Genomic DNA, 26,205 nt, shown 5'->3' on the forward strand with positions numbered 1-26,205 from the left:
TGGTGAATAGATAAATGCAATCAAGGGTCCAATGTGCCGCTTCTTCTGCTAAATCTCTTCACTGTCTTCTACATTATTTTGTTTTAATTTAATGTAATTTTTTAATTGATTTATTATGATCTCAACTTACCTTAACTCCGTAATAACACCTTAGAATGCAAGGAGGGAAAAACAACAGACTGCATAACGCTGCATTAATATATTGTATTGGGCTATTATATACACCTTTGTTCTCTTTTCACTCAACTATTAAAATCTTTCAAACCCCTGGCTTTTGCTAGTTGAGAGGCAAGCTACCTGCAGTTTCAAGCAACCTTGCAGAATGCAAGAAAGAGAGACAGAACATAGTTTTTATGCTCAACACCAAATGGCTTGAAGTAACATGGGCACTGCAGTACAGTACAAAATAGCCAGTGAAGACTTCAATCTCTGGGTGCTAGGCTTCTCCTTGTTAGTCTGAGAGCAACTTCAAACCAAGGTCGTTTCTTTTCTTTAATTCTCTTCTTTCTCCTTTCTCAAGGCCTGGGAAGAGAGCTTAGTTATTTCTGCATGGTTGCAAGGTGAATGAGGCTGTCGCTTCTCATTGCAGTGCTATTTATTACAGATTGCTGACATAATACAGTGGGTTTTTTTTTTTTTTTAAGAAAAAACACAAAAGGAGTTCTCTAGCATTATCTCACTCACTTTGCTGAAAGGAACATATAAAGAGTTTTTATTTATATATAGCGATCTGACATCTGAGATACATCAGCTTGTTTTCAACGGAACTCCTGCTGGAAAAGCAAGCTACCCTGTCATTACAAGAATTAAAAAGTTACACGCAGTGTCAAAGAAAATATTACACACATGGAAAAGTAACTGACAGGTTCAATCTCCAGCCCCCTGAAATAGCACCAGTGTTTGACTGAACTAAAAGGAAAGGAAAATATGATAGAATCGATTCACATATATATATGGACATTATGGTGACCATCAACCAGATTTATGAACTGAACAAAATATTATAAGAAATTAAGGGCTAGATCCTTAGCTGGTGGAAATTTATGTAGTTCCATTGACCATACCATTTACACCAGCTGAGGATCTGGCTGCAAGAGTCTCTATGGTTTAGTGATGGTCCTAGTTTTATTCCTATCCAGCCCATCCCAGTTTAATTCATAGTTTCAGATGAAAAGATTTTATAGATCTCTCTTCCGAGAGGAGTTAGCCGAGAGGACCAAGCAATAAATTGATGATAAATCAATTTTCCTATGCTGTGTCCTGTAATCTGCATTCTTCACAGGCCAAAGAGGGCTGTGTATAAAATAACACATTCCTCACATGGTTTTAAACTTAGGCTCATCCACCGAAAACCAAGAATAACCGTGGTCTATTTTTATGCTACTAATTTTAACTGGAGGACGCTTAATAAAAAAAATCCCGTCCGTTATATTTTATTTCATGGACAGATTACAAGATAATGGGGTATACACCAAAGGCTGTGTGCTAAGCGAGTTGTGATTGTGATTTATGAAAAAGCGAGAACCAACCACTCAAACATTAATATAAAAAGGATCTTGCATTAATTCCTTATTGGATGTGCTTCTAATCCACTCATGAGGTCGAGCCTGACAACCCGCTAACCCTTACAGGGCTTGTTAGTCATTTAGCTAATCCTCACTCATGAGATCAATATTGTACTCTGCAGAGAATCATATGGTATCCTCTTGTATATCACCACTATTGCTGAACAACATATATTAACCTTGTCCTTCTATATTTTCTCCCAGCAATGTCTGTAACATGAAAATCAGTTGCTATGCAGCAGGGATAGCTACAGGCTTGCCTGTTGATACTGTAATAATAATAGAAATGTGTACAAAGTGCCTCTTATCCCCAGGAATCCCAAAATGCTGTACAGACATAGACCCCTCCCTATGGGGTTGTCTACCATAGCTCCCTAAATGGAGCCTCTTGGCCTGAGACTTGAGCTCTTTGTAGGGAGATGGGGAAGGGGAATTGACCAGAACCTCAGGACTGCCTTCTTAACCCCAGGATGTCACAGCCATAAGTAATGGAAGCTGGTCACTAGCACCAGTGGTGCTAAGACTTCTTAATTATGCCCCAACTATCACCTACTTTATAGCCACTGTAGCAGCTAGTGTAGGGTGCAGTATCACCTGCTGCCACCAGGCATCTCCTAGTGAGAGTGGAGCTTCTCCAGCCACTGGAGACTGGGCAAATCTCTAGGCCAGGGGTTCTCAAACTTCATTGCACTGCAACCCCCTTCTGACAACAAAAATTACTACACAACCCCAGGAGAAGGGACCAAATCCTGAGCCCGCCCGAGCCCCGCCACCGCGGGCGGGGGGGGGGCCAAAGCCAAAGCCCAAGGGCTTCAGTCCCAGACAAGGGGCTGTAATCTGAGCCAATGTCCAGGGGTTAAGCCCTCGGGCTTCAGATTTGTCCCCAGGCGGTGGGGCTCGGGCTTTGGCCCCAGGCCCCAGCAAGTCTAAGCCAACCCTGGCGACCCCATTAAAACGGGGTTGCGACCCACTTTGAGATCCCGACCCACAGTTTGAGAACCACTGCTCTACAGTCAGGGCTTCTGATTTTGTGTTTTAACCTATGAACACTGATAAAGCACTCCCAAAACAAAAGACGAAATTGGTATTATACCTAGAAACACCAGGAAAACACAGGAAATGGTTGCCTGTATCTAGGGACTTGTTTACATGGAGCAGTAATGCGGACTACGGCGGTGTGATTTCTCAAGCACGTTAACATGCAGTGCATTAACTGGTCCATGTAGACCCTGCTGGTGCTCACTAAAGGTTCCCTAATGCATTTTAACGTAGTGCTTTTGAAACCGTACAATATAAAAGCATAATAGGGAACATTAAAGCGATTACTCATTACGCTGTAATAAGAAATGTATAGAAAATATACATTATGCATAATATACATTATAAGACATACATAGGAGAGCAAATCCCCGTGGGACCTTCCGCGTCATCTTTTTTGCATGAATAAATTCCCATCAAAGCGACTGGGAATTTGTATGGAGACGTTTTCCAGGATCAGGTCCACAATGACCATAAAATTTGAAACATATTTAAACTGTTGCTTTCTGCAAGTGTCTCCCTATCCTTGTCACATGTTTCTTCTCTGGAATCTCATGATGGATGATGAGTCAAAATGTATTCAATAAAACATTGGCATAAACCAATGAAATGGTACATCAAAAAAAAAAGAAAAAGGAATTTCTCAATGCCAATCACACACAATGACTGAGGTTCTGGTCGCCTTGTTCAAATCTGGAAATAATTCATTATAGTGAAGCATAAGGTAGATTCAATAAGCAGTGTCATAATTGTCAAGGTCGTTCCTCTCAACTAGCTCATATTTAAAATTAAAAAGACAATGGTGTGTGATTATTATTTTGCTGAGATGCTAGATGATTGCAACGCCTCTCCTAGGAAAGTCCTTTCAATCTGATGGCATATTTAGATACTAAACTGGAGAGATGGGGTAACATTTTCAAAAATGCCTCAGTAACTTAAGTTCCTAAGTCCCCTTTTCAAAAGTGACTTAGGCACTTAGAGACCTAATGCCTGGTTTACAGTTTCTGTACCGATATAACTACAGTACAATTTCTGTACTGGTACAACTATGACAGTGAAGGGTATAACTGTCTACTAATATACTGGTACAACCCCTAGTGCAGATGCTCTAATAAAGGTACCTTATACCAGTATAGCTTATTGCCCTTCTCATATGGGAATAAGCTATACTGGTATAAAAGGGGCTTAGACTGGAATAACTGCATCCATACAGGTCTGTCGCATCTTACGCGCATTTAACATGCGCGATTTCAGCTTTACGCAGTCGGCAAAAAACAAAACAAAAAAAGAGAAAAATAACAATTTTAATGCTGTACCTGTAGTGCGGGCGATTCCGCCCGCCACTGAACTCAATGTAATTTTGATTATACGCGGTTTTCACTTTAAGCGCTAACCGCGGAACGGAACCCCTGCGTAAGATGAGATAGACCTGTATGGATTTTTGTACCATTTTAATTATGCCATTGGGGTTGAAACGGTATACCTGGCGTTTTCTGCCACCATTGCTACGTTGATCAGGGATGAGAAGAGGTGTGATATCTGACTGACATTGCTGGAAGAAGTTCCTACTGTAGATGCATTTACTGGTACAGCTTGTCTTGCTTGCGGGGAGAAGGGGTTACCATCCCAGTACAAAACGCCACTTTGCCAGTAGAGCTGTGTCCACACTAAGGCTTGGCCTATATTTAATAACGTATACCAGCAGACCTACATTGGTTAAGGGTGTGATTTTTATTAATCAACATAGCTATGCCAGTATAAGCCCTAGCATAGGTGCAGTTATGCCAGAAAAAAACATCCTTTTGCTGATGTAGTTTACTTTGTTCAGGGAAATAACTTTTTGCCGGTATAAGCTGTCTGTACGAGGAGGATAACTATACTGGTCAACCCCTTCTAGCATAGGAGTGCTTGGCTGATATAGTATATGGTTATTCCTATTCTTGGTATATATTATCCTATACTGGTATTCCTACTGGTAAAGCTCTTCTCTCTGAGACATAGCCTCAGTCTCACTGAAAGCCAAAAAGCCTTATGCTCTAAATCACTGGTAAATTAAAAAAACCTGTCATCTTCCCCCCCCCCCCCCCCCCCGCAGACAAGGGAAATAGCAGCTTTTGAAATCAGCATGGCGGTCTAGTTGTAGTGGTCAGAACACTACAACGGAGAGGTGTTCTTCGTTGGCCAGCAGAGACTGGGATTACTTATGAAATGAGGAACGTGCACAAGAGTCAACAATGGCCTTGCCAGAGACAAATATAGAGTTGTGGCTCTGGTAAGAGCTGGCTGGAAAAATTCCAACCAAACATTTGTTGGTCAGAATTTGCGGAAATTGAAACATTTTGCAGTGGCAGTTTGATTCCACCGAAGTGCTGATGGAACCCTGCCTGGTTTCCTGACAACTTGCCGGGTTCGTCGCAGTCAGGGACCCCAGGACTTCCTGAGTCTATGGCTCTGGGGCAGCTCCCAGGCAGACTGCCCCAGTTCGAGGGCTCTATTCCCTTTCACCAAAAATTTTAAAATGTTTGGTTTTCATTCCAAATCAGAACTAAACTGAACTGTGAAATACTGAAATCCTCTGTTATATGGAGGTCCCTTTCTCTGCCAAGCTCTAGTTATGGTCTCTAGAGGGATGAGATGAGGAAAACAGCCACAACACGGAGCCCTGGAGTTGGAAAATTTAGTATAGGCTTGCATTGGAAGGCAATCTGCTCTAATGGCACGTAGGATGGGAATGTGGATCTCTGTTGCTATGTAAGCACTAGGTTAACACATTGGACAGTAAATTTGCCTTAGTCCCTAATTCATCAAGATACTTAAGCACATTTCTAGCTTTATACACATGAATGAGTTTTTGCCTCCTAAAAACAGCACCATTTTTGCTTACAGATCCTCATAACTTATCTCTGGGGTTATAATTGACACGTCAGTTTCCTCAATTTTTCTTAGGAGCCACACGAATCCTCCTGGCTTCTAAAACATGGGATCCATCTATATGTATGTCGTAGCTGATTTTAAAAAAACTAGTGTGCTTTGGATGAAAGGAGGAGGAATTTGACAGGCAGTTATGTTCCTCCTGAGGTATCAGCTTTAGAAAAAACTCTGAACCTGAAATTCATAGATATCCAGGCCAGAAGAGAGTATTGTGATCATCTAGTCTGACCTCCTGGATAACAGGCCATAGAGCTTCCCCAAAATAATTCCTAGAGCATTTATTTTAGAAAAAAACATCCAATCTTGATTTTAAAAGTGTCAGTGATGGAGAATCCACTAGGACCCCGGTTAACTGTTCCAATGGTTAATTGCTCTCACCTTTAAAAAAAATTAAGCCTTATTTCCAGAAACACAGTAGAGGCAGCATAATAGAGACAGCTTAAGCTAGGGGATAAGTAACTAGACTGGGAGTCAGGAGTTCTGAGTGTTGTTCCTGGTTCTGCCACTGACCTGCTGTGCAAACTTGGGTCAGTCACTTCACCTCTCCATCCCTCGTTTATCTTCCCAACCTCTCACTCTTATCTCTTTAAATTGTAAGTTCTTTGGAGCAGGAACAGTCTATCACATTTGTACAGAACCTAGCACATTAGGGGCCCGGTTTTGGTTTTAATACAAATATACTAGTTACAGTTACAATTCTGGAATACAAATAATAAAAAATAAAGTACAATATTTATTATACAAATAATAAATTATACAAATAACTCCAGAGAGAGAACTTCGGCTACATAATTTACCAATAATTTTCTAATACTTCTATCCAGCTGCATGCATCCAGATCATTTGAAGTTAATAATATTCATTCCAGGCAATGTTGAATTTGCTATGGCATGCCTTATATCTTGGAAGTATTTCCCTTCAAATACTCAATATTGTTTATTGTGTGTTAATTGGAAGTTTAAAGATACCTCTCTGATCTCGCGATCTCTCTGATGGTAGATATGCCATTCTTCATTTACAGAGAGATATCAGTAACCTTTCAATGCAGATGACACGAACAAGGATTTGTGAAGGGGGAGGGGAATACAATCATAAATATGAAGCTGTGCTTTACACAATGAATATTTAAGGCCTGATTTGCAAAATTGGGTAATTTTGCATGCAAATGGACAGTTACACATCTAACTGGCCATTTGTGCATGCAATTATATGCACAATTACCTGATTGCATAATTGTGTGGGCTTAATTTTGAAAACTAGGCCTTTCATTTTTGGCTGAAACACAAGCATGGTAGCTAATGACTAGACATTGACTTTTTTTTTTTTTTTGGAGGTAAAATATCAGGATGTATTGAACCAAAAAGTAAATATCAATTGAGTATGTTAAGGTTTATACTATTCCAATGCAAATAATGGGCCAGGTAGATGGCTGGTGTAAATCTGGGTAGCCCCAGTGAAGTCAAATGAGCTAGACCAATTTACTGAGTTGAGGATCTGGCCCTTAAAATACTGATGTTGTCAATGTAGGCATATGTATTTTTACAAACATTTTAAATATCCTCATTAGACACACTGGCGAATTTCCCTATTGTGGTCATGACTTTCTTTTGTGTAACTGTATTGTTGTTGTTTTAAAATGACATTCTAAAAGGAAATTAAATTAGAAGTCCATTAAAAAAAAAGCTATCATTAATAAGCCAATCAGGAATTAGGTATGTGCATATATGATCTAATCAGCTGCACCTTGATGTCAGAGAAAATTACTATTGGCTTTGAAGAATCAAGTACAATGCAGTCATTTGCTTATGTGATCTAATTACTTAACATTGGTCCATAATTTAGTATTGGTGACTTCCAAAAAGCGTGGGGGGGAAAACCCCACAAACATATAAACTTTCTGGCTCACTGCAAGTCTATTTTCAACCAATTACAAGCCAGAATATTTTTCTTTTGTGTAATAATCCTTTAAAGAGCATCAATTTTCATGAGAATCTCATTCATGATTCTCAGTCATTTTACACGTCAACCAAAAGCTCTTTAAGATTAGCTGTCAGAGCCCTCAAGTTTTGGCCAAACATCAATTTTCTGTGTGGATGATGCATTAAATTTAAGACGTTCATTGCTGTTGCAGGCAAAGTAATATAGCAATTACTAAGCTATTTCTGACTTACAAATCCATAACTAATCATATTGTTGGAAACCAAAACACGGAGAGGGGAAAAAATGAAGTCAAAAGAATGGTTAAAATAAAGACAAAGAAAACTTATCCACTACCAGATTCATCAGCATGTATTGCAACCCTAAGGGCACCATGCTGAATACTACAATCTCAGGCTATGCATACCGCTAGGGAGAAAAATCCTCTCTAAAGATAACGGGCCCAATTTACTATTGCCCTGAATTCAATACAGTAAATTTATACCAGTGCAAAGTGGGTATTAAATGCTACCTTTCTAATTTCATAGTGTTTTACACTCACTTTGCATTGGTATAAACCAATGTGCAAGGCAACAGTGAACTACAGGACTCTTGCTCCTCTTCATTCCCAATCCTGGGTCTTAGCTGCTTTATGCTACCAGTGCAGAACTCCCTGAATTCTGAAGATTTTTTGCCCCTCGCAGGCACCAGTAGCAAGACAGAGCACAAGGCATGTCCCTTATGAGTCATTGTTCACCAATATAAATGCTGTTCCAGAAATTTCAGTCTGGTCCCCCTTGGCTGTGGCTGGCAATTATACCTTCAAGTCCAGTCCAGTAGAGCTGCTACATTTGAGGCATCGGTCGGTTGATTATAGCTCAGTGGTTTGAGCTCTGGCCTGCTAAACCCAGGGTTGGGAGTTCAATCCTTGAGGGAGCCATTCAGGGATCTGGGGAAAAAAATCTGTCTGGGGATTGGTCCTATTTTGAGCAGGGGGTTGGACTAGATGACCTCCTGAGGTCCCTTCCAACCCTGACATTCTATGAAGTTTTTCAGTCAATGCTTCAGTGGCTGTTTTCCTTAGTGCTTTAGTACTTGCTTTTCCTCATCACATCAGTACTTGCTTTAAGGCTCAGGAGTCACTAAACTTTGGCACCCCTTTATCAGCACGCCAACGCCGGTTCTCTCTTTTTGCCAGTGTCTCACAATCCACCTTTGGGATCAGAAGCTACTGGCCACTGCAGAGGATTTAGCTTGCTAACTTTCAAGAACCTTTCAGTTCCTGGTGCTTGCAGCCTGGGAGCTTAGGACCCTTTAGCTTCTGATACCACTGAGGCAGAGGGCCTTGTGCAGTGGGGTGAACTCAGCTTCCTTGAATCTGGTCAACGGGAAAGCCAGCTTTTGAAGGAGAGTCTGTTTTGTTTCCTTTGAAACGGGGATCTAAGGGACAAGACACTGGCCTGAGAGAACGGGATCCGTTTACCTCATTAGCCACTGATCACCTCAGATACTTTGTTTGGTGAGCCTCTGAGATCACGTGTGCTCTCGTTCTCATGAGAATATTCCCTCCTCAGTATGAAGAAGAGATGCTGCAGAAAGCCCAATCCCTCCTGACAATGCGAGCATTAACGCCTGTGCCACAAGGTGAAAACTGGAAGGGGTTTTATTCCAGACGCTCCCTCCACCAAAAAACAGGGAGGGCTCCAGCCCAGCTGGGATCTCAGAGAGCTGAATCTGTAAGTGATTATAGAAAAGTGAAAGATGGTTACCCTGCGTGCCTCTACTCTACAGGGGTAAGTGCCGGGCTCTATGCTCTGGACCCTGAAGCGCTTATGTGCACACTGGAATACTTCTAAGATCATTCTGATTCTTGAGGTTTGTCACAGGGGAACACAATCAGTTTCATCTCCTGCCTTTTGGACGGGCATTGGGTGTGTGTGGTTTTGTGAAATGCTTGGCAGATGCCATGATCTACTTGCGCAGGCTGGGAGTAGCACATTGTCTTACTCAGAGAGTTAGCTGATCAAGGACCCAGCTCTGAAATGGGTTGAAAGATTGGTCATGTCACCACCAGGCCTCATGATAAACCAGCCAAAGCCTTAGTTTGTCTCCAGCAGACAAGTGGACTCTATAGGAGCCCTACTGTAGACTATTCAAACTTTCCTGCCTCAGGACGGTATCCACTACATCGTCTGTGTGTCAGAAAGGATGTGCAAGGGCCAGATAGGTTGGAACCCCCCCCCCCCCCAAACGCTGGATATCATGGCCACACTTGTATTCACAGTCATGATTCCATATTCCCACATGGACACAACCTCACTGGACCAAGAGATCTTCGTGAAAATACACTTTACAGAGCTTCTCATGTTATATCCAGGAAACAGCCACCCATTGGACCTCTCTGGTCTGGTGGAGCTGCAGGGAAAATGTGCAGTTAGGAATGGGCTTCCAGAAGATGTATAGAGTCTAAGGCCAGAAGGGACCACTGTGATCATCTAATCTGATGTCCTGTGTGACACAGGCCAGAGAATTTCCCCAGAAGTTCCCCGAAAGCCACATATCCAAACTGTAGGTACCGTGGGTGAATCCAACCTCAGACAGAGGCACCACACCCAGGAAACTTGGTCTTTCCTGGAAGATGATAGTTATTTGTAGTGTTTTTCTTAGCTTTCATTAATCTTCAAACAGATCTGAGATTAGGAAAAACAACAACAACAAAAGTTGTGCAACACCATTTCTTGGGGATTCAGAAATATCTGAGCATCTCATAAAAGCAGCTTTAGTGCAATCATCTAGGCCAAAGTGAAGCCAAAGGAAGGTTGAACAGTGATATCAATGGGACCAGGATTTCACTCTTCATCCATCTGCAATTTCCACTATGGTTTTTTCCCTTGCTCTACCAAGCTATGTCATCTATTTACCAAAATTACAGCCTCTAGATTTGCAACTCTGTAAATGTGAACAATAGCTATTTTTATTCTTTAAGCCATATTTGTTGTGAGGATTTTGACCCTAGCGTGGATTTTCAGATTCTTTGCCACAATTGTTTTGGGTGCAATGTCACGCTATTGAATTGTGATGACGTGTGGCAACTTGCGCAGCAAATCTGGTGATAGGAAGGATGGCCTTGCAATTAAATCATAGCAGTGGAGTTAGAGACATGGGTTCTATCCCTAGCTCACCCAGAAACTTCCTACATGACCTTATACAAAGACAAACAGTATCTCCCAAGCATTCAGAAATCATGAGTCAGGCCCCCAAAAAATCATGAGAATTATTTAAAAAAAATATTAATTCTAGGATTATCATTTGCCTTCTGATTTTTTAGCTTCTCTCTGCAACCAAGAAAGCTAGAAACTTGCATTTTTCTTTAATTAAACAGCTGAGACTCTCAGGTAATCACTTGACTCCGGGACTTGGAGATTTAAGATTCCACAGAATTGGGGATAAAAATAGTTATATCTGGCAACACTGCATAAATCTCTTTGAGAGTCTTTGGTAAAATAGGAATACAGCTATTGCTTATGTAGATTATAAACTCTTTGGGACAGGGAACCCTCTTTTTGTTACTAACATGTTACTAAAATGCAGCCCTAATCCCTGATTGCGCTCTTTAGGCACCAACAGAATACAAATACTAAATAAAATAAAATAAAAGGATTGTTAAACGGTTATACCAGTGGTTCTTAACCTACTTACCATTCTGGGCCACATATAGGGCTCTCTCTGTGTTATCTGTGCCACATCCTCACATATATACTACATGTATGGCCCTGAGGATGTCACATGGGCCGCAGCTATGTGCTGATTGGGCCTAGGGTGACCAGATGTCCCGATATGCAGGGCTTTGTCTTACATAGGGGGCCTATTACCCATCACCCCGTCCCTTGCTATCTGGTCACCCTAATTGGGCCATCGGTTGTATGTTATGCAGCACTAAAACAATTAAAATGCTATAAAAGCTATGAGCTTTTCTTGGGCTTTAATAAAGTCATATTTCACAGATATGATCTTCCGAGTGTGAAATATAGCTCTCTGATGATATCATGACTGTGGAATGTCGATATGACTTTCTCTGTGAGCTGTGTATTATCTAAAGGTATATGTTTTAAAAGAAAGTTTCAAACTGCAAGAACCAGAAGCCAAATTCTACCATAAGTAACCCCAATATAAAACTTCACGTAACCCAACTCACTTCTATGAATAGTCTTCTCAAAAGATAAGCTCTCTCTCCAAGAGAAGACAAGAGGAGAGAAACAAACTGATTACACTACTTGCTATTTATATAAAAATATTAACTCAACTGTTTCTGTTAACTCCACTGACTTCAATGGAGTGATTCCAAAGTTATGCCACCATAATCGAGATCAGAATTTGACCCATACAGATTTCATCCATACACTGGAACGAGTAACTGAGTCAGCTTGCAGAGGGCGTGAAATAGCAGGGATCAGATCTCAATTTGCGAAACAAAATTAGCTTCATGCCATTCTGTTTGTGTATCGGGTTCCTCTGCTCACGGCGTGCTAATTCAGGCAACAATCATTACAGTACATACAGAAAAAAATAGAAGCATCTTTCAAAAACAAACAAACAAAAAAACGGTTACATGTGTTATTTTGTCTTCTTTCTATACAGCTTTTTGTACATTCAGTATTCGTGTCCTGCACTTTGTTAATAGCCACTAAAGAATTACATCTACCAATCACTTCACTCTCCCAGCTAATGGTGAGTACATTTTTAGAGCACTTGATATATCAACAAGGACAATGGTTGCTAAATTTGAACTTAACAACAACTGGAAAAAAGTTAGCTACTCCACTGATATTTTTACACACTAGAGAAATCTCTCTTGAAATACGTGAGGTTTTTTTCTTTTTTAGTAAAATCTTTTATATAAAATTATACAACACTTAACTCTAAACATTGCCACAGATCCTTAGACAACAACCATTTTAATTTAGATGTGTACCTTTTATTTCTTTACTGTCAAAGATAAAAATATGCACATTCTAACTTCGCTTTCATGGGTCAAAAATGTTAAACAAGTAGTTGAGTGGTTGCCAAAACACAACTGATACTCGCACCAGTCTGTAGACCAGGATATTCAAGCAGAGTGACAAGGATCTAATGGAAAAGAATAACTTACAAACAAATGTTTATCATTTTGTCTAGCTATTGTTACATTATTGGACTACCTAAACTTTTAGGTTTAAAAATGTTCAATATTTCAGTATTATTTAAATGAACACAAGTAAAGTATTCCCATTATTCTTCATGTTGGGTGCTCCAAAGACCCAATCCCACAGGTGCTGGATGCTTCTGATGAGGCTGCGAGCACATTTCACTCCTATTGCTTTCAGTGGGGGTGGAGAACACTCGGTACCTCACAGAGATCTCAGTTTAGTAAAGTACTCAGGCACATGCTTCTCTTTCACTGTGGGGCAAAAACAGCAGTGTAGACATTCAGACTCAGACTGCAGCCCGGGCTCGGAGACCCTCCTCATTCATGGCCCGGGCTCCAGCCCTAGCCCGAACATCTACACGACAATTTTACAGCCCTGTAGCTTGAGCCGAGTCCGCTAATCCAGGCCCAGCTGCAGCTGTTCCGCAGGTCTTTTATTGCAGACTAGACGTACCCTTGGGCACTTTTAAAAACTGTGCCCAGTGTCTTTCTATTGACTATTCAATGGAAACAGCGTCTGTCACCATCTGTGAAGCTGGAGTTAAACTTGTGTCAATATTTCCCAAAGTTCTACAGTTTTCCAATTCATTTATTAAAAAAATACTAATAATAATTTAATATCAAACAAAACTGGATATAAAGGGTCTTTTGACAACAAGACTTTTTTCCGTGCCTTTTATAAACATCCGCCTTTGTTTGCCTTGGTTACTTGAAAAAAATTAGACATCTTGATTTCTTAATAAACATTTATCAGGCACTCAGTCTACTGTTTGGTCTGATCACTTGGTGTATTCCAGAAAACGGACATGAAATGTTAAAAGTAATTTGGGATGTGTGCAGCACTCAACAGCAATAGCATCCTAAAAACGTACAGCTGCTAGAGTGCTGGAGAAAGTGTAGCCTCGTGAGCAAAGCCTGACAACAAGGGATTTGATTGCAAGAAACACACGATGACAACAGGGCAAAGGGACACTTCTCTTTACCCCCATCTGCAAGCAAGGCTCAGGACTACTACCATAGCGCAGTATGGGAAAGAAGAATGGATGCAGTGGATCCTGGTTATGTACGTAACCACAGGCTAGAGCTTTTAAGAGCTGCAGTGGAATGTTGCTCACAGCCATTGCTGAGGTGCCGCTGTGCCGCTGGTCAGTCACAAAGAAGAAAAAGTAAAAACACTAACAGCTGAATGTAAAGAGCTTCCCACAAGAAGTTTACTGGTCCTACAAAACCCAGGAACAAGGCTGAACATTCCCAAGCGCCATCTACTGACACTTTATCTATTAACTATTTTCATATTTATGTGTCTCTGCTTTAGACAACACCTACGCCTCCACTTTCCTACGCCTCCACTTTCCTGCAAAGAGAGTTTTACAGCAGGATACAACAGTGTTGTGGGGTCTCTGAACCCAGCAATAGCAATGCGGCAATTCACGTTCATATACAGCCTTACGTGGCTATGTCAGAGATTGCAGGATTTGCACCACAGTGTATGGTACATAACATGACTGTAAAATAGGATAGACAGCAAAAGTTTCAATGGGTTTTTTTGAGCCACTGGACCTAGACCTTCAGTGATTACTGATGTAAGAAGAATTTTCCCTACAGGGCGGAGGGATAGCTCAGTGGTTTGAGCATTCACCTGCTAAACCCAGGATTGTGAGTTCAATCCTTGAGGGGGGCACTTAGGGAATCTGGGGCAAAATCAATACTTAGTCCTGCTAGTGAAGGCAGCGGCCTGGACTCAATGACCTCAAGGTCCCTTCCAGTTCTAGGAGATAGAGATATCCTATTAGTTTTATTTTAGTCTTAATCACAAAAGGAGTGTTGCAAAATACACTTTATAGACCAGAGACAGAGTGTGTTTTCAACCTTAGGATCTGATCCTACCATGAGAGAAACAGGCTATTGACAGTAAGGAAAACCTCTACGCACATGTCATGGTGCCTTTGCAAAATGAAGCTACACATATGTACAGCTGTCTGTAAAACAGTGCCCTACATCACACATCTTCATTTTGTGCCTGTTGCGCCAGACATGGCTTTAATAGAAAAGGAGAGGCCTGTGCGTTCGTAGGTTGTATATACAGATTACGTGCTGGTGAGGTGTAGTATGAAAGTTCTATCCACATGACTCTAGCATGGCTGCGTTACAAGCAACAGCCAACAAAAATGTATAAGATACCACATACTCTGTAGGCATATAGCACACTTTACAAAACAAACCAAAAAAACCCATACACCATTATATAATATTACAAGTGGCTAAGAGTTTTTAAAGTTACCAATTTTACAATTTTAGACCTCTATATCATTATTATAGCCTTAGTTACTGCAAGTCTAACCGCACAGGACTCAAAGGAAAATTATAATTAATACATTTTAGAAACTCCTGAAATTTACCTAAAAGAGCTTTTCTTTGCATAATAATGTAACATTTTTAAAGGTTTGATAACATGCAAATCTTCCAGCTGTGTCCACTGCAATTCTCCCATTTCCAGTAAGAAAAGGTCTGATATCATGGGGTACTAAAGATAGAAGCAAAAGCTGTATATTGCTGGAAAGTAGGGACAGGGCCGGCTCTGGCTTTTTTGCCGCCCTAGGCAAAAAAGGCACCCTCCGCCCCCCTGCAGCAAGGCCGAGCCCAGCAATCCCCGACCGGCCAGAGCGCCGGGGGGAGGGCGGAGAGCCCGCCGCGGCTCCCCGCTCTCCCCGGCGGCCAGAGTGCCGGGGGGAGGGCGGCAAGCCCCCAGCGGCCAGAGCGCCGGGGGGAGGGCGGCAAGCCCGGCCGGGGCCCCCCGCTCTCCCCGACCGTCCAGAGCACCGGGGGGGGGGAGGGCGGCGAGCCCAGTCGCAGCCCCGCTCTCGGGCCGGAGTGCCCCGCCGCGCCATCCCCCTCCAGGCGCCGCCCCAAGCAGATGCTTGGTGGGCTGGTGCCTGGAGCCGGCCCTGAGTAGGGAATCTTCCTGATTTTCTACTGGTAGGAAGGTCCCATTTCTAGTTCTAATGGATCCCAGGATATTAGAGCCTGAGCCTAATCCTACTCCTGATGCAGGACTGAGTATTGCCCATTTTACACCTTATAGCTGTGTAATTCAGGGAAAGGAGGAAGCATTTCTCCAGCAGGCTGAAAGAAAAAAAATTGGCAGCTGTCTGAAGCTTTTGAGAGGCTTGGAGCATTAGGAGTAGTCCTGGCAGACATGAGGCAGTGGACGCTGTAGAAATGAGGCTGTCAAAGATGCATTAAACATTCCATTTATCACATGACTCTACAATGTATCACATGGACTCCACCGCCAAGTATGTGCTACATTTATATATGTACATCCCCAAACCAAAAGGAATAGTTACATCAGCACCCTTAACTCTAAGTTAACTATAGCACTACCATTAAAAATAATAATAATAATAATAATCAGTTAAGATCACTTACATAATTGTTCTCCTATCCTACAAATTGATACATTTTGTTCCTAAAAATATTAACATACAAAAATTCAACGTTCATACCCCAGCAACAGCCTTCACAGACTTACAGGCCAATGTAGTGTAACTGATCTTAGAGTTGTGCTCTATCACACAGACGCTTTGGGGTTCAACCCAGACCAGCAAAGGGTTAAGTCCCCACTTACCCTGCTACCTTGGGTGCCTCTGGGTTGTTCAACTTTGGTTTGACCCCAGCAGCCTGTTTACAACATAATAGCTTCACCTTGGCTTTCACCTGTCTGGCTACTCCTCACAAGGTGGCACCAATACCCTCCAGGTCTCAAGTTGTCCCAAAACTGTCTGCCCTGTAACATCCAATCCTTCTACCTGTAGCACTCACAGAACTCTAGTAAGTTTGCTGCTCCTTTAAAGAGACAGTACACAGCACCAATCTGTTAATTTAGCTGAGGGCTCACTTCTGTAATATACAGCACTGAGATGGTTTGTAGTAAAACTAAAAGTAAGTATCAGCAAACAGCATAGGATTAAATGTTTCTGGTTTTAAGCTTTGCCTGAAAAACACATTTTAAGAATATATTTCCAGCACATATTTATGTTTCTTCATCTATCGTCCGTGTATATACCACAGAATAATATGAATCACCAGCATGTCGCCAGTTTACATACGATACCTTACATGACATTAGAGCCATATTCTCTACCTGAAAGGTGAGCATGTCAGACCCGATAATGAGTTATGTTATGGCATGCCCTCTGCCAGTTGGCACTGCGATAAATCATGCTGTATACTTAAAACTTAAATATATGTTTACACAATCTTAAACCCATATTTACACAATACACACTAAAAGCTCCGAAGGACCCATAATATTCGACCATGTCAACCAATCATGCATTATTCTTTTGAATTCCCATAAAAACAAAAGGCCTAATTGTACCCCATAGATTTTAATAGACTATTATGATCATGTAATCTAACCTCCTGTGTAACACAGGCCAAAACTTCAGATTAGATTGAAGCATATGTTTTTTTGTTTTTTTTTAAAAAACACCTAATCTTGATTTAAAGACTTCAAGTGACAGAGCCACCACGTTTTCCCTTGGTAAATTGTTCCAATGGTTAATTACCCACACTGTGCACCTTATTTCCAGTTTGATTTGTCTAGCTTCAACTCCTAGCTATCAGATCTCCTTATGACTTTGTTTGCTAGGTTGAAGAGTCCTCTCCCATTCTAGGCACTTACAGACCAGATCAAGTCATCTCTTGGATAACTAAGTAGATGGAGACTCTTATGTCTCTCACTGTCAGGCAGGTTTTCTAGACCACAAACTATTCTTGAAGCTCTTCTCTGAAGCTTTTTCCAGTTTCCCCAACATCCTTTTAGAAGTCTTGACACCAGAACTGGACACCATATTCTAGTAATGGGCTCACCAATGCTAAAGAGAGAGGAAGCATCACCTCCTCACTCCTCAATGGTCTCCTGCTCATATATCCAAGCATGATGGTAGCCTTCTTAGCCACAGCATTGCTTTGGGAGCTCACGTTTAGTTGATTACCCACCGTGACCCCTCCACCCTTTTCAGAGTCAGTGTTTTCCAGTATAAATCCCCTCCACACACACACCCCGAAGTAGGCAGAGAACAATTGATCACCATCCTCTTTATAATAGCCCTTTACATATTTGAAGATTATTATCAGATTCCTCTCAGTCTTAGTGTCTCAAAATTCAACATGCCCAGGTTGTTGGTTTTTTAACCTTTCTTTGTACATCAGATTTTCTAAATCTTTTATTATTTTTTATTGCTGTCCTCTGCACTCCCTCCAATTTGTCCCCATCTTTCTTAAACTGTGGTGTCCAGGACTGGACACAGTACTCCAGCTGAAGCCTCACCAGTGCCAAATAGAGCAACACTATTACCTCCTATGTCTTACACATGACACTACTGATAATACACCCCAGAATGGTATTAGACTTTTTTGCAATTGCATCATATTATTGACTCGTATTCAATTTTTTCCACTATAATTAGTCTTGGCAGAATTTGATTTCAATACTTTTATAACTTCCATGGATAATGTCAATGTTTAAAAAAAAATGCTTATAAACATTGATTTAAATGTTCACAGTTGCACAAAAGCATGGGAGTGTGGCAGACAGAGGAGGATCAGATCGTAATTATGTAATGACTATAGACGCTGAGATTCAAAAAGTTAAAGCTTTATAACCATTAAAACATGTGATGTTGACAGTTTATATCAAAATATACCAAGTGAGTATCCTTAAATCAAACTCTTGTAAGTTCTCAAGCAGCATTTGCCTCACTTTGCCACTCTGTGAATTTCTATTATTGAGTCTCTATGATTAAATCTATTTTTACTGGTAAAAATAGAATCCTTCCAAACTTAACTAGGACCTCCAGGTCGTTTTCTGCAGTACTCAACCTAGCCAGTTATTCCCCATTTTGTAGCTGTGTAGTTCTTTGTACTTGTCCTTATTGAATTTCATCTTGTTGATTTCAGACCAATTTGCCAAGGTCATTTTGAATTATAATCCTGTCCTCCAAGGTGCTTGCAACCCCTCTCAGCTTGGTGTCATCCACAAATGTTGTAAGCATGCTCTCCACTCTATTATCCAAGTCATTAATGAAAATATTGAATAGTACCGGACCCAGGACTGACCCTGGTGGGAACCTACTAGATACACCCTCCCAGTCTGACAACAAACTACTCATAACTACTCTTTGAATAAGATCTTTCAACCAGTTGTACACCCACCTTAGAGCATTTTCCATCTAAATCACATTTCCCTAGTTTGGTTATGAGACTGTCATGCGGAACTGCGTCAAAATGCCTGACTAAAAATCAAGATAGATTCTGTCTACAGCTTGCCCCCATCCAGTAGGCCAGTAACCCTGTCCAAGAAGGAAATTAGGGGCACCCCAATCTAAAAGGAGGGCCTGGGGGGTGCTGCCACCTGCAGATGCCCAGAACAGCAAGAAACCAATGGAACTGGCTGTCTGAAAAAGCAGTTTTCTGATGTGTAGAATACAGATGTACAGCTGGAGGTTAGCTGTACATATTTACATGCTTTCTAATGGTAACCATCTTCTAATAAAGCTTTTTGTACAAGAATGTTTGTCGTGTGTGTGTGTGTGTTGCACATTAATTCACATGTACATCGTAAACAGATTTTCTGTGGTTTGATTTCCTATTATTTTTAATGGAGCAGTTGAATATTTTAAAATTTCTACCTTCCCATATAAACCAATGAGCATCAAACCACAGAAAAAGCATTTAGATTAAGTGAAGATTCTGGTTAATTCCCACAGGAACAAGAAAATTAAGGCCACTTTTAAGAATAACTCAGGATTCCTAAATGGCTCTTGAGGACAAATTCAACCCTGGTGTAAGCCAGTGCGGTGTTATTGATTTCAGTGGAGTTGTTTACACTTCCAGCAGACTTGAATCTGCCCTTACAACCTTAACTTGTGACTTTTTGCTTGTCTTTATTAAAGAATGATATGAGTCGAGGAATAGCTATCTGAATTGTTAATGCCAAGTCGGATTTTGCTTACTTGTACGCATTTAAGCCAGATCCTCAATATTATGTCGTAGACTCATCTGGTTTATTATAAATGCAGCTCTCAGCGCTGCGTACAGTACACACGATCACATTCTGCCCTCTTTTAAAACCACACAACCCCAGTTCTGTCTGTTGGGTTCAACGGTATAATTAAGAGTAGAATCTGGGCCTGTGTATAAACAACTCTGGGTCAATTTCAGGGATGCAGAGCATAAATACCTGTTTCAGTGTTGCCCTGCAGCTCTCATCTGCCCCAAGAATATCTGCCCCAGGCCCAGAGCCACCTCCATGCCAGATCTGCAGCAGCCATTCACAACACAGGGTAAATTTGGGGGCAGGCTGCATGAGGAAAGGGGCCTGACCAGGGGTCTTGTTACATCAGAAATTCTGCATTCCTGCAACAGCCCATCAGGGCCATTGCAATGGGAATTCAAGTTGACTGTCTTACCCTGTGCTCGAGACAAAACTGCCCCCACCAGCCCACAAAGGGAAGCAGCATAGTCTGCCTGCCTTCTAATCCCCACACCAGTCTCAGTCCGGCCCTAGATGCCCAACCCTGGGGTCAGAACTCCAGCAGACACATCAGTGGAGTTTTATCCGAGTAAGGCCTGCAAATCTTTGGGTTAGCCTGCAGTTGGAGAACATAATGGGAAACTATTCCTCTGACACTGAAAAAGTGAGCTGCGGCAAGAGAATATATTGCCCACTGAGTGGATTTCACTTTCTCAGGGCCTGCCTCTATCGTCCCCAACCGTATGCTGCAATTTCTAGTTAATATTTATTTTATAAATCTTTTCAAAGGCATGTGGGGCTCAACTCCCCGAATATCCATTGCATTGCAACAAAGAGGCCAAGCATCAAAGACAGCGGCTGGAGATGAGGCATGATGCAGCTTTCAAAAGAGGCCCCATCTGACGTGACCCAGAGAAGAGCTTTGACTTGAGCATAAAGACAACGCTGCACATCAGACTGAATAGGCTCATCAGGAAGAAAACAGTGGAAAAATATTTAAAGTACAATTCATTTCACAGAGCAACTGGACACTTCACAGAGCACAACAGTTAATTTGGCTGCAATTATTTAACACTTCTGCAGTACTGTAGATCAGAAAAAAGGAATATGTGTATCGGCAATTTGCTAATTGAGCAAGGACTGACCTGTTTCCAAGTAATAGCACAAGGTATTTTGAGCATGTGACCTAATTTAAACTACAAAGACTGTGCATTGCAAATAGTATACAAACAAACAAGGGGTGAACACACTAGCTTGTTTAAAAAAAAAAAAAAAAAAAAAAAAAACTTCCCAGGCACCAGAAGCAAGATAATGAAATTAACAGCTCTTGCTACTTCTCTCACCCATAACAGTGAAGGTATAGGCATCTCAGTGACCTGCTCAAAATAAAGCAAATATTTAGGGCCTGATCCAAAGCCCATTGAAATCAGTCAGAGCCGCCCCTCTTCCCCTCCCCCCCCCCCCCCAAATCCCTCTCCCTTCTTACAAACCAAAGCACACCTGTACAACCTGCTAATTCAGCGGGTGCCAAGCAGAATGTGTCAATCATGGCTTAGTAAATGCTTAGAATTAAAACCATTCCTTCCGCTCCTAATTAAATAACATTTTTTTTCTTGTGTGGCGTGGGGAGTAAAGCATTTTACCCAAGAGAGATGTGAGGAAGATTTGGCCTTGGGAGTCAGTGCTTTGAGGATATGCAAGTAACCCTGGATCGATGCCTTTTTATTTTCTCTCAGGAATAAATATAGGCAAGTGAATGACTTTGTGACTGGCCAGCCAGCCAGCCATATCAGATTTATCAGAAACGAGGAATGGAAAGTGACTCAGGGAGCTCCAGCAGTGCCAGAGTGGAAGGTTGCTAGGGAAGAAATAGCAAGGAAGCAAAAGAAGTGAGAAGGAAAGTAGTATGAAATAGAAAAAAAAAGTATAAATATAAAGGGGGGGCTAGTATGCAGGAAGAAGAAAAGAATGAGGAAAAGAAGAAAATCAGAAGGAATAATAAATCAGCTCTCTACTAAGAATAATAAAGAATAAAGGCTTGTGAAATAAGAAATAGAATAATTCATTTACTGGTATTAACCAATCAAAAACATGGCAAAGGAAAATCTAAGAAGGAAACAAAACCAAAAAAAATCAAATAAAATCAAATAGGATAGTCAAACTGTTAAAGAAATGACCATGTGTCGAAAAAGCAGCATTTAACTAAAACCAAAATATGGATATAAAAGGGTACATCATCATTATGAAAGCAACAGAGAACATTTCAGTTCTTTTTCAACATCGCTCTGATCTCAGTTACATAAAAATAGAAACACGGACCAAATCAAGAATGTGTGAATGCACCAGTCACTGGTCAAACTTCTTCATCTCCCCATTATTTAAAACAAAAAGGAAATGTGAGCAATTTTACACCCTCTTTTTAATGTTTAACTTAAAGCAACTGTCCCCTAGAAAATATATCCAACAAAAATCACATTACATTGCTATCATTAGGTCAGTATACAAATGCAATATTTGTCAGGAGATCTAAGCAGCATTATTCTGTCCAGTGATTCCAAACAACATTAAAATCTGAGCAAGTGTTTGATTCCTAACTTCTTGAACACATGAAAACTTTGAGCACCATGAAAGGAGTTGAAGGAAATTTTACACAATGCATTTTTCATAAACATGTAGTTACAGTGAAGGGAAATGTACATTTAGGTTTTTGTTTTAAACTTGCAATATCATTAGCCAGTTTATTGTAGATGTAAATAGGAATCCAACTATGTAGGTTTACTTGGCAATATTTGGAAACACCTTAAAAATATATGGGGAAACCTTACTTATATGTCTAGGGAACAAACCTAAGTTAAACAGTGTAACACATTGTTTGTGGACCTGGGATTACTGCTTGCATTTGTCCAGGGGGCAACCTACATGTGTTTGTTTTTCCCTTCTGCAAAATAAATGAAATATATAACAACACTTTTTTGGGTAAATCACACATGCACAACAATGCAAGTTACTTCACAGGAATTGTTCTGCTGCGGAATAGAACACTGGCATCGGAAACATAAATGATACTGTAATGTACTGTCCCTGGGGATGTCACGGGACATCCCTTTCAAATATCTTGAAGGGGTGCATCTAGGAGTCAACCAGTAATTTTAAAGGAAAAATTACAACTCTTTCTTCAGGTTTCTTTGAAGAGAGATAGAACCACAAGCCCTAATGATTTGTAATAGCGGAGGGAAAAATCAATATTTCTATTCTATTCACATAGACCAGTAAATAAGGTGCATTCCTTCTGCTTCTTAAGAAATTAGCATTTCAAAAATATGCCACTTTCCCCTGAACTCCAAGCGTGTCTAATAATGCGAGAAGCAGATTGTCTCCCCTCGTTTCCTTAATTTGTTTCATCTAAAAGCAATTCACTCAACATCTTGTCGCCCTCTGGCAGCTTAGTTTACTTATCCGCACTTAATTTCTCATTTGGACCAAAACAAACTCCTCCAAACTGCTAGTGACTGGGGGAAGCTCAATATGTATGTACTCGGGAAAAATCCCTCGCGCACACAGAGAGACTAGACAAACAACTTGCTTTTGCTTTTATGATGTTGGTTCAAAATTAAAGGGATCTCCCTCCCCCTTCCACGTAAAATAGTTGCAATTTCGCATAATCCCGCGTCTTTCAATGAAAAGAAATATACCAAATAGCTTTCCTATCTCCTCATCGCCTAACGGGATCACTTTGTGTTTTAAAAACTCGAGCCTAGCTGTTTGTATCACCCAGTAATGTGAAACATACACTCATCAAATCCTAAGCACGCCAATGGATTCACTTGTGATTCTGACAGTACAAAACACAGAGATGTCCTACATCGAGAGGAGAGCGGCAGAACTAATTGGGGTTAAATTCTTTAGAGAGAAATTCTGACCAGAGCTTTTAGGGAGAGTGTAACCCCAACAGCTCGGTGAATACGGGCACCAACAGCTGAAGCAGAGGGAAAACCCTGTAGGTTGCCACACAGAAATTCGTATCAGCTCAGCCTACATGTCAGCCTCGACTGCTTTGGAAGGGGTCAGCATGCATAAGCAGCCCCCATGGAAGGCCAGCAGCAGGAAATCAAAGGGAACCCCCAAAGAAGGTTGCATCCAGCGGGTACAAGCCCTGAGCTAACTGATGCGTGCTGAGAGCACGGTGTACGGATAAAGTCGGGAGGAGCAGACAAGTGTGTGAGATACATAGAGCGCCTGCATGCGAGGATATTGACAGAGATCCATCGAGTACAATTGGACTGTGTTTAACTGGGGGGTGGAGGGCCTCCGTCGGTGCTCCCCCCCCGGATGTGTTTAAATCCAAGCGTTTTTACTTGTTTGTGATTGGGGGAAAGACCATACTACAGGCAAGAAAGGTCTGAACTTGACAACCGAGTTCCTACGTTACACTAGTCCTGGGCTGGGGTGATCCGGAGACTGTGCAAACGCCCCCTTCTCCCCCCCCCCCCAGCAGCGTTTTCCCACCTCGCCTTTGCAGAGCTCCCCCTCCGCTTTGCAATCACTCAGCGGCTGCAACTTCGGAGTGCGGGGCTCCAGCTCCCCGCTCCTGCCGGGGCCTCGCCGCTGTCCCCCCGGCGCGCCCCTGCACCAGGGAGAGCGGAGCAGCTTCCCCCCAGCTCGGCGGACGCCAGCCCGCGGGGAGCCGAGGGGAGTTTACAACGGGACCGCGGCCAGGAGTCGCTGCTGAAGGACACTTCGGGAGCCGGGAGCAGCAGCATGTTCGGGGGGGTGAAGTTTGTGGCCAGCCAGTGTCGCCGCTCGGCTCTAAAGCCGGCAGCGAGGGCGCGAGCTATTAATGCAGAATTTGGGGGGGGGGTCAGCTAGAAACGCTGCAGCTTTCGGGGGCTGCCAGCCAGCAGGGCAGAGCCTGCTCCGCGCTGCAACGGAGCTCCCGCGCCCCGCAGAGAGCCCAGCTGGGCGGGCTAAGGCAGTAGCCCCGCGCGCAGGTGGGGAAGGGGAGCTCCCACGCCCCCCTGTGCACCCCGCTAGCGCAGAGAGAGACACCGGGATCAAACCCCAGAGCAACCCGCTGCCCCTGGCCGCTCTCCTCGGGTGGCAGAGGGCTAAGCGCTCGGTGTCTCCCCTACAGAAAACAAAAAAAGTAGCCACTGATTGATATTGTGGTTTTTGCCACATCTAGGCAAACAGGCATAGCCGGAGCTGAACGCTCGCTGCCAAAACCACATGGAAATAGCGCGGCACAGAACTGAACCCAAAAGGGGGACTCAAATCAAAACCCCGGGAAAATAAACCCGGATCGGCTCAGGGTCCTCTCCCAACGTGCAATACACACACACGCCGTCTCCCTGCATGAAATGCACCATCCAAAACCCAGGCGGCAGGTTTCACAGCTGCCTCCGCTTTGCAAACCCACCTGCCTGCGCCGCGCCGGGCTGGAGGGTCCCGGAGATCACCAGGCAGCTGACCCAGCACACGAGTCGCTCGGCCAGCTTCATGGTTATGTTAAAGGGCGGCCTCAACTCCTGGTAGCGATGTTACATGGTCCAAATAGCATCTCCCCTCGGCGGCGAGCGTGGACCCCGGCGCCCGGCTGTGGGGACGAGGAGCGAGGCACGGTGCGTTTGCTTCCTCCAGTCCCGGCGGGGAGTGAGAGGCGGATTCCTCACTTGGCAAATCTGTTTGCAACAAGTTGTTCCCCAGAAGTCGCCGGCTCCCTGCCTTGGAGTCCCAGTTTCTCTCCTTTTTTCCTCTTCCTCTGCTTCTTCTCTCCCCCTTCTCCTGGCTTCACTTTGGGAGGGGGGGGTGTTTGGTTGCCCCCCTCCTTCTCCTCTCACTTGTCCGGGGGGCTGCAGTACTCCGATCTCAGAGCGTCAATTCCATTTACTCCCTTTCCCCGGCTGCTACGCGGAGATTAACAAGACACCCCCCAAAAATAAAAAAATACACAGAGGAGCAGGGAGGTTGGAGCAACACACAGCAAGCCCCGCCTCCGCCTGTGCACAAGCCACGCCCCTTCTGCACAAGCCACGCCCCTCCTCCCCGCTGACACCGGCTCGCTGCGCCCCGGGCGCTGCCCGGCTTGGGCACACCTGTCACGGGTGGAGGGCAGCAGCCAGGCGCGATCCCTGCCCGCAGGTTACCATGGAGCAATGCACAGGCAGCCGCTGGCCGTAAACACAACAATGTGCCTGCGAGAGACGCGCCTTTTAACGGCCCGGTGTTTGATTAGCTGCGCATTGAGCCCGCGGCAATCCCGAGCGGTACCGCCGCTGGGGTTTTCAGGGGGTTGTTTCCTTCTTCCTGCTCTGTGCAATCGCGGGGGCCTTTGCTTTCCCCGCCTTGCAATCGGCTGTTGCACCTGTTTGTGCTGGGGAAGGGGTTGTGGTGCAGACGCAAGCGTCCTTTTAAAGCAGGCTGAACCCTCATTTGTATTTGGGGGTTGCCCCCCTCAAAAAGGGGGGCCGGGCTGCGAACCTAAATTGAACGCGCTTCTCATTCCGCGGCGCCTGCAACGAATATCGCTACAG

At 42.9% G+C, this 26,205-nt stretch overlaps 1 protein-coding gene across 1 annotated transcript in view; it reads right to left on the reverse strand.

The window, feature by feature from the left end:
• Positions 1–25,635, reverse strand: part of ERBB4 (erb-b2 receptor tyrosine kinase 4) — a 971,560-nt gene extending 945,925 nt beyond the window's left edge. Inside the window, exon 1 of the mRNA XM_034786069.1 lies at positions 25,092–25,635. Coding sequence (XP_034641960.1) covers positions 25,092–25,173 — 82 coding nt within the window. The 5' untranslated portion in view covers positions 25,174–25,635. The remainder of the gene's footprint in view (positions 1–25,091) is intronic.
• Positions 25,636–26,205: the final 570 nt, after the last annotated feature.

Source organism: Trachemys scripta, chromosome 11 (genome assembly GCF_013100865.1).
Source record: "Trachemys scripta elegans isolate TJP31775 chromosome 11, CAS_Tse_1.0, whole genome shotgun sequence".
NCBI lineage: Eukaryota > Metazoa > Chordata > Testudines > Emydidae > Trachemys > Trachemys scripta.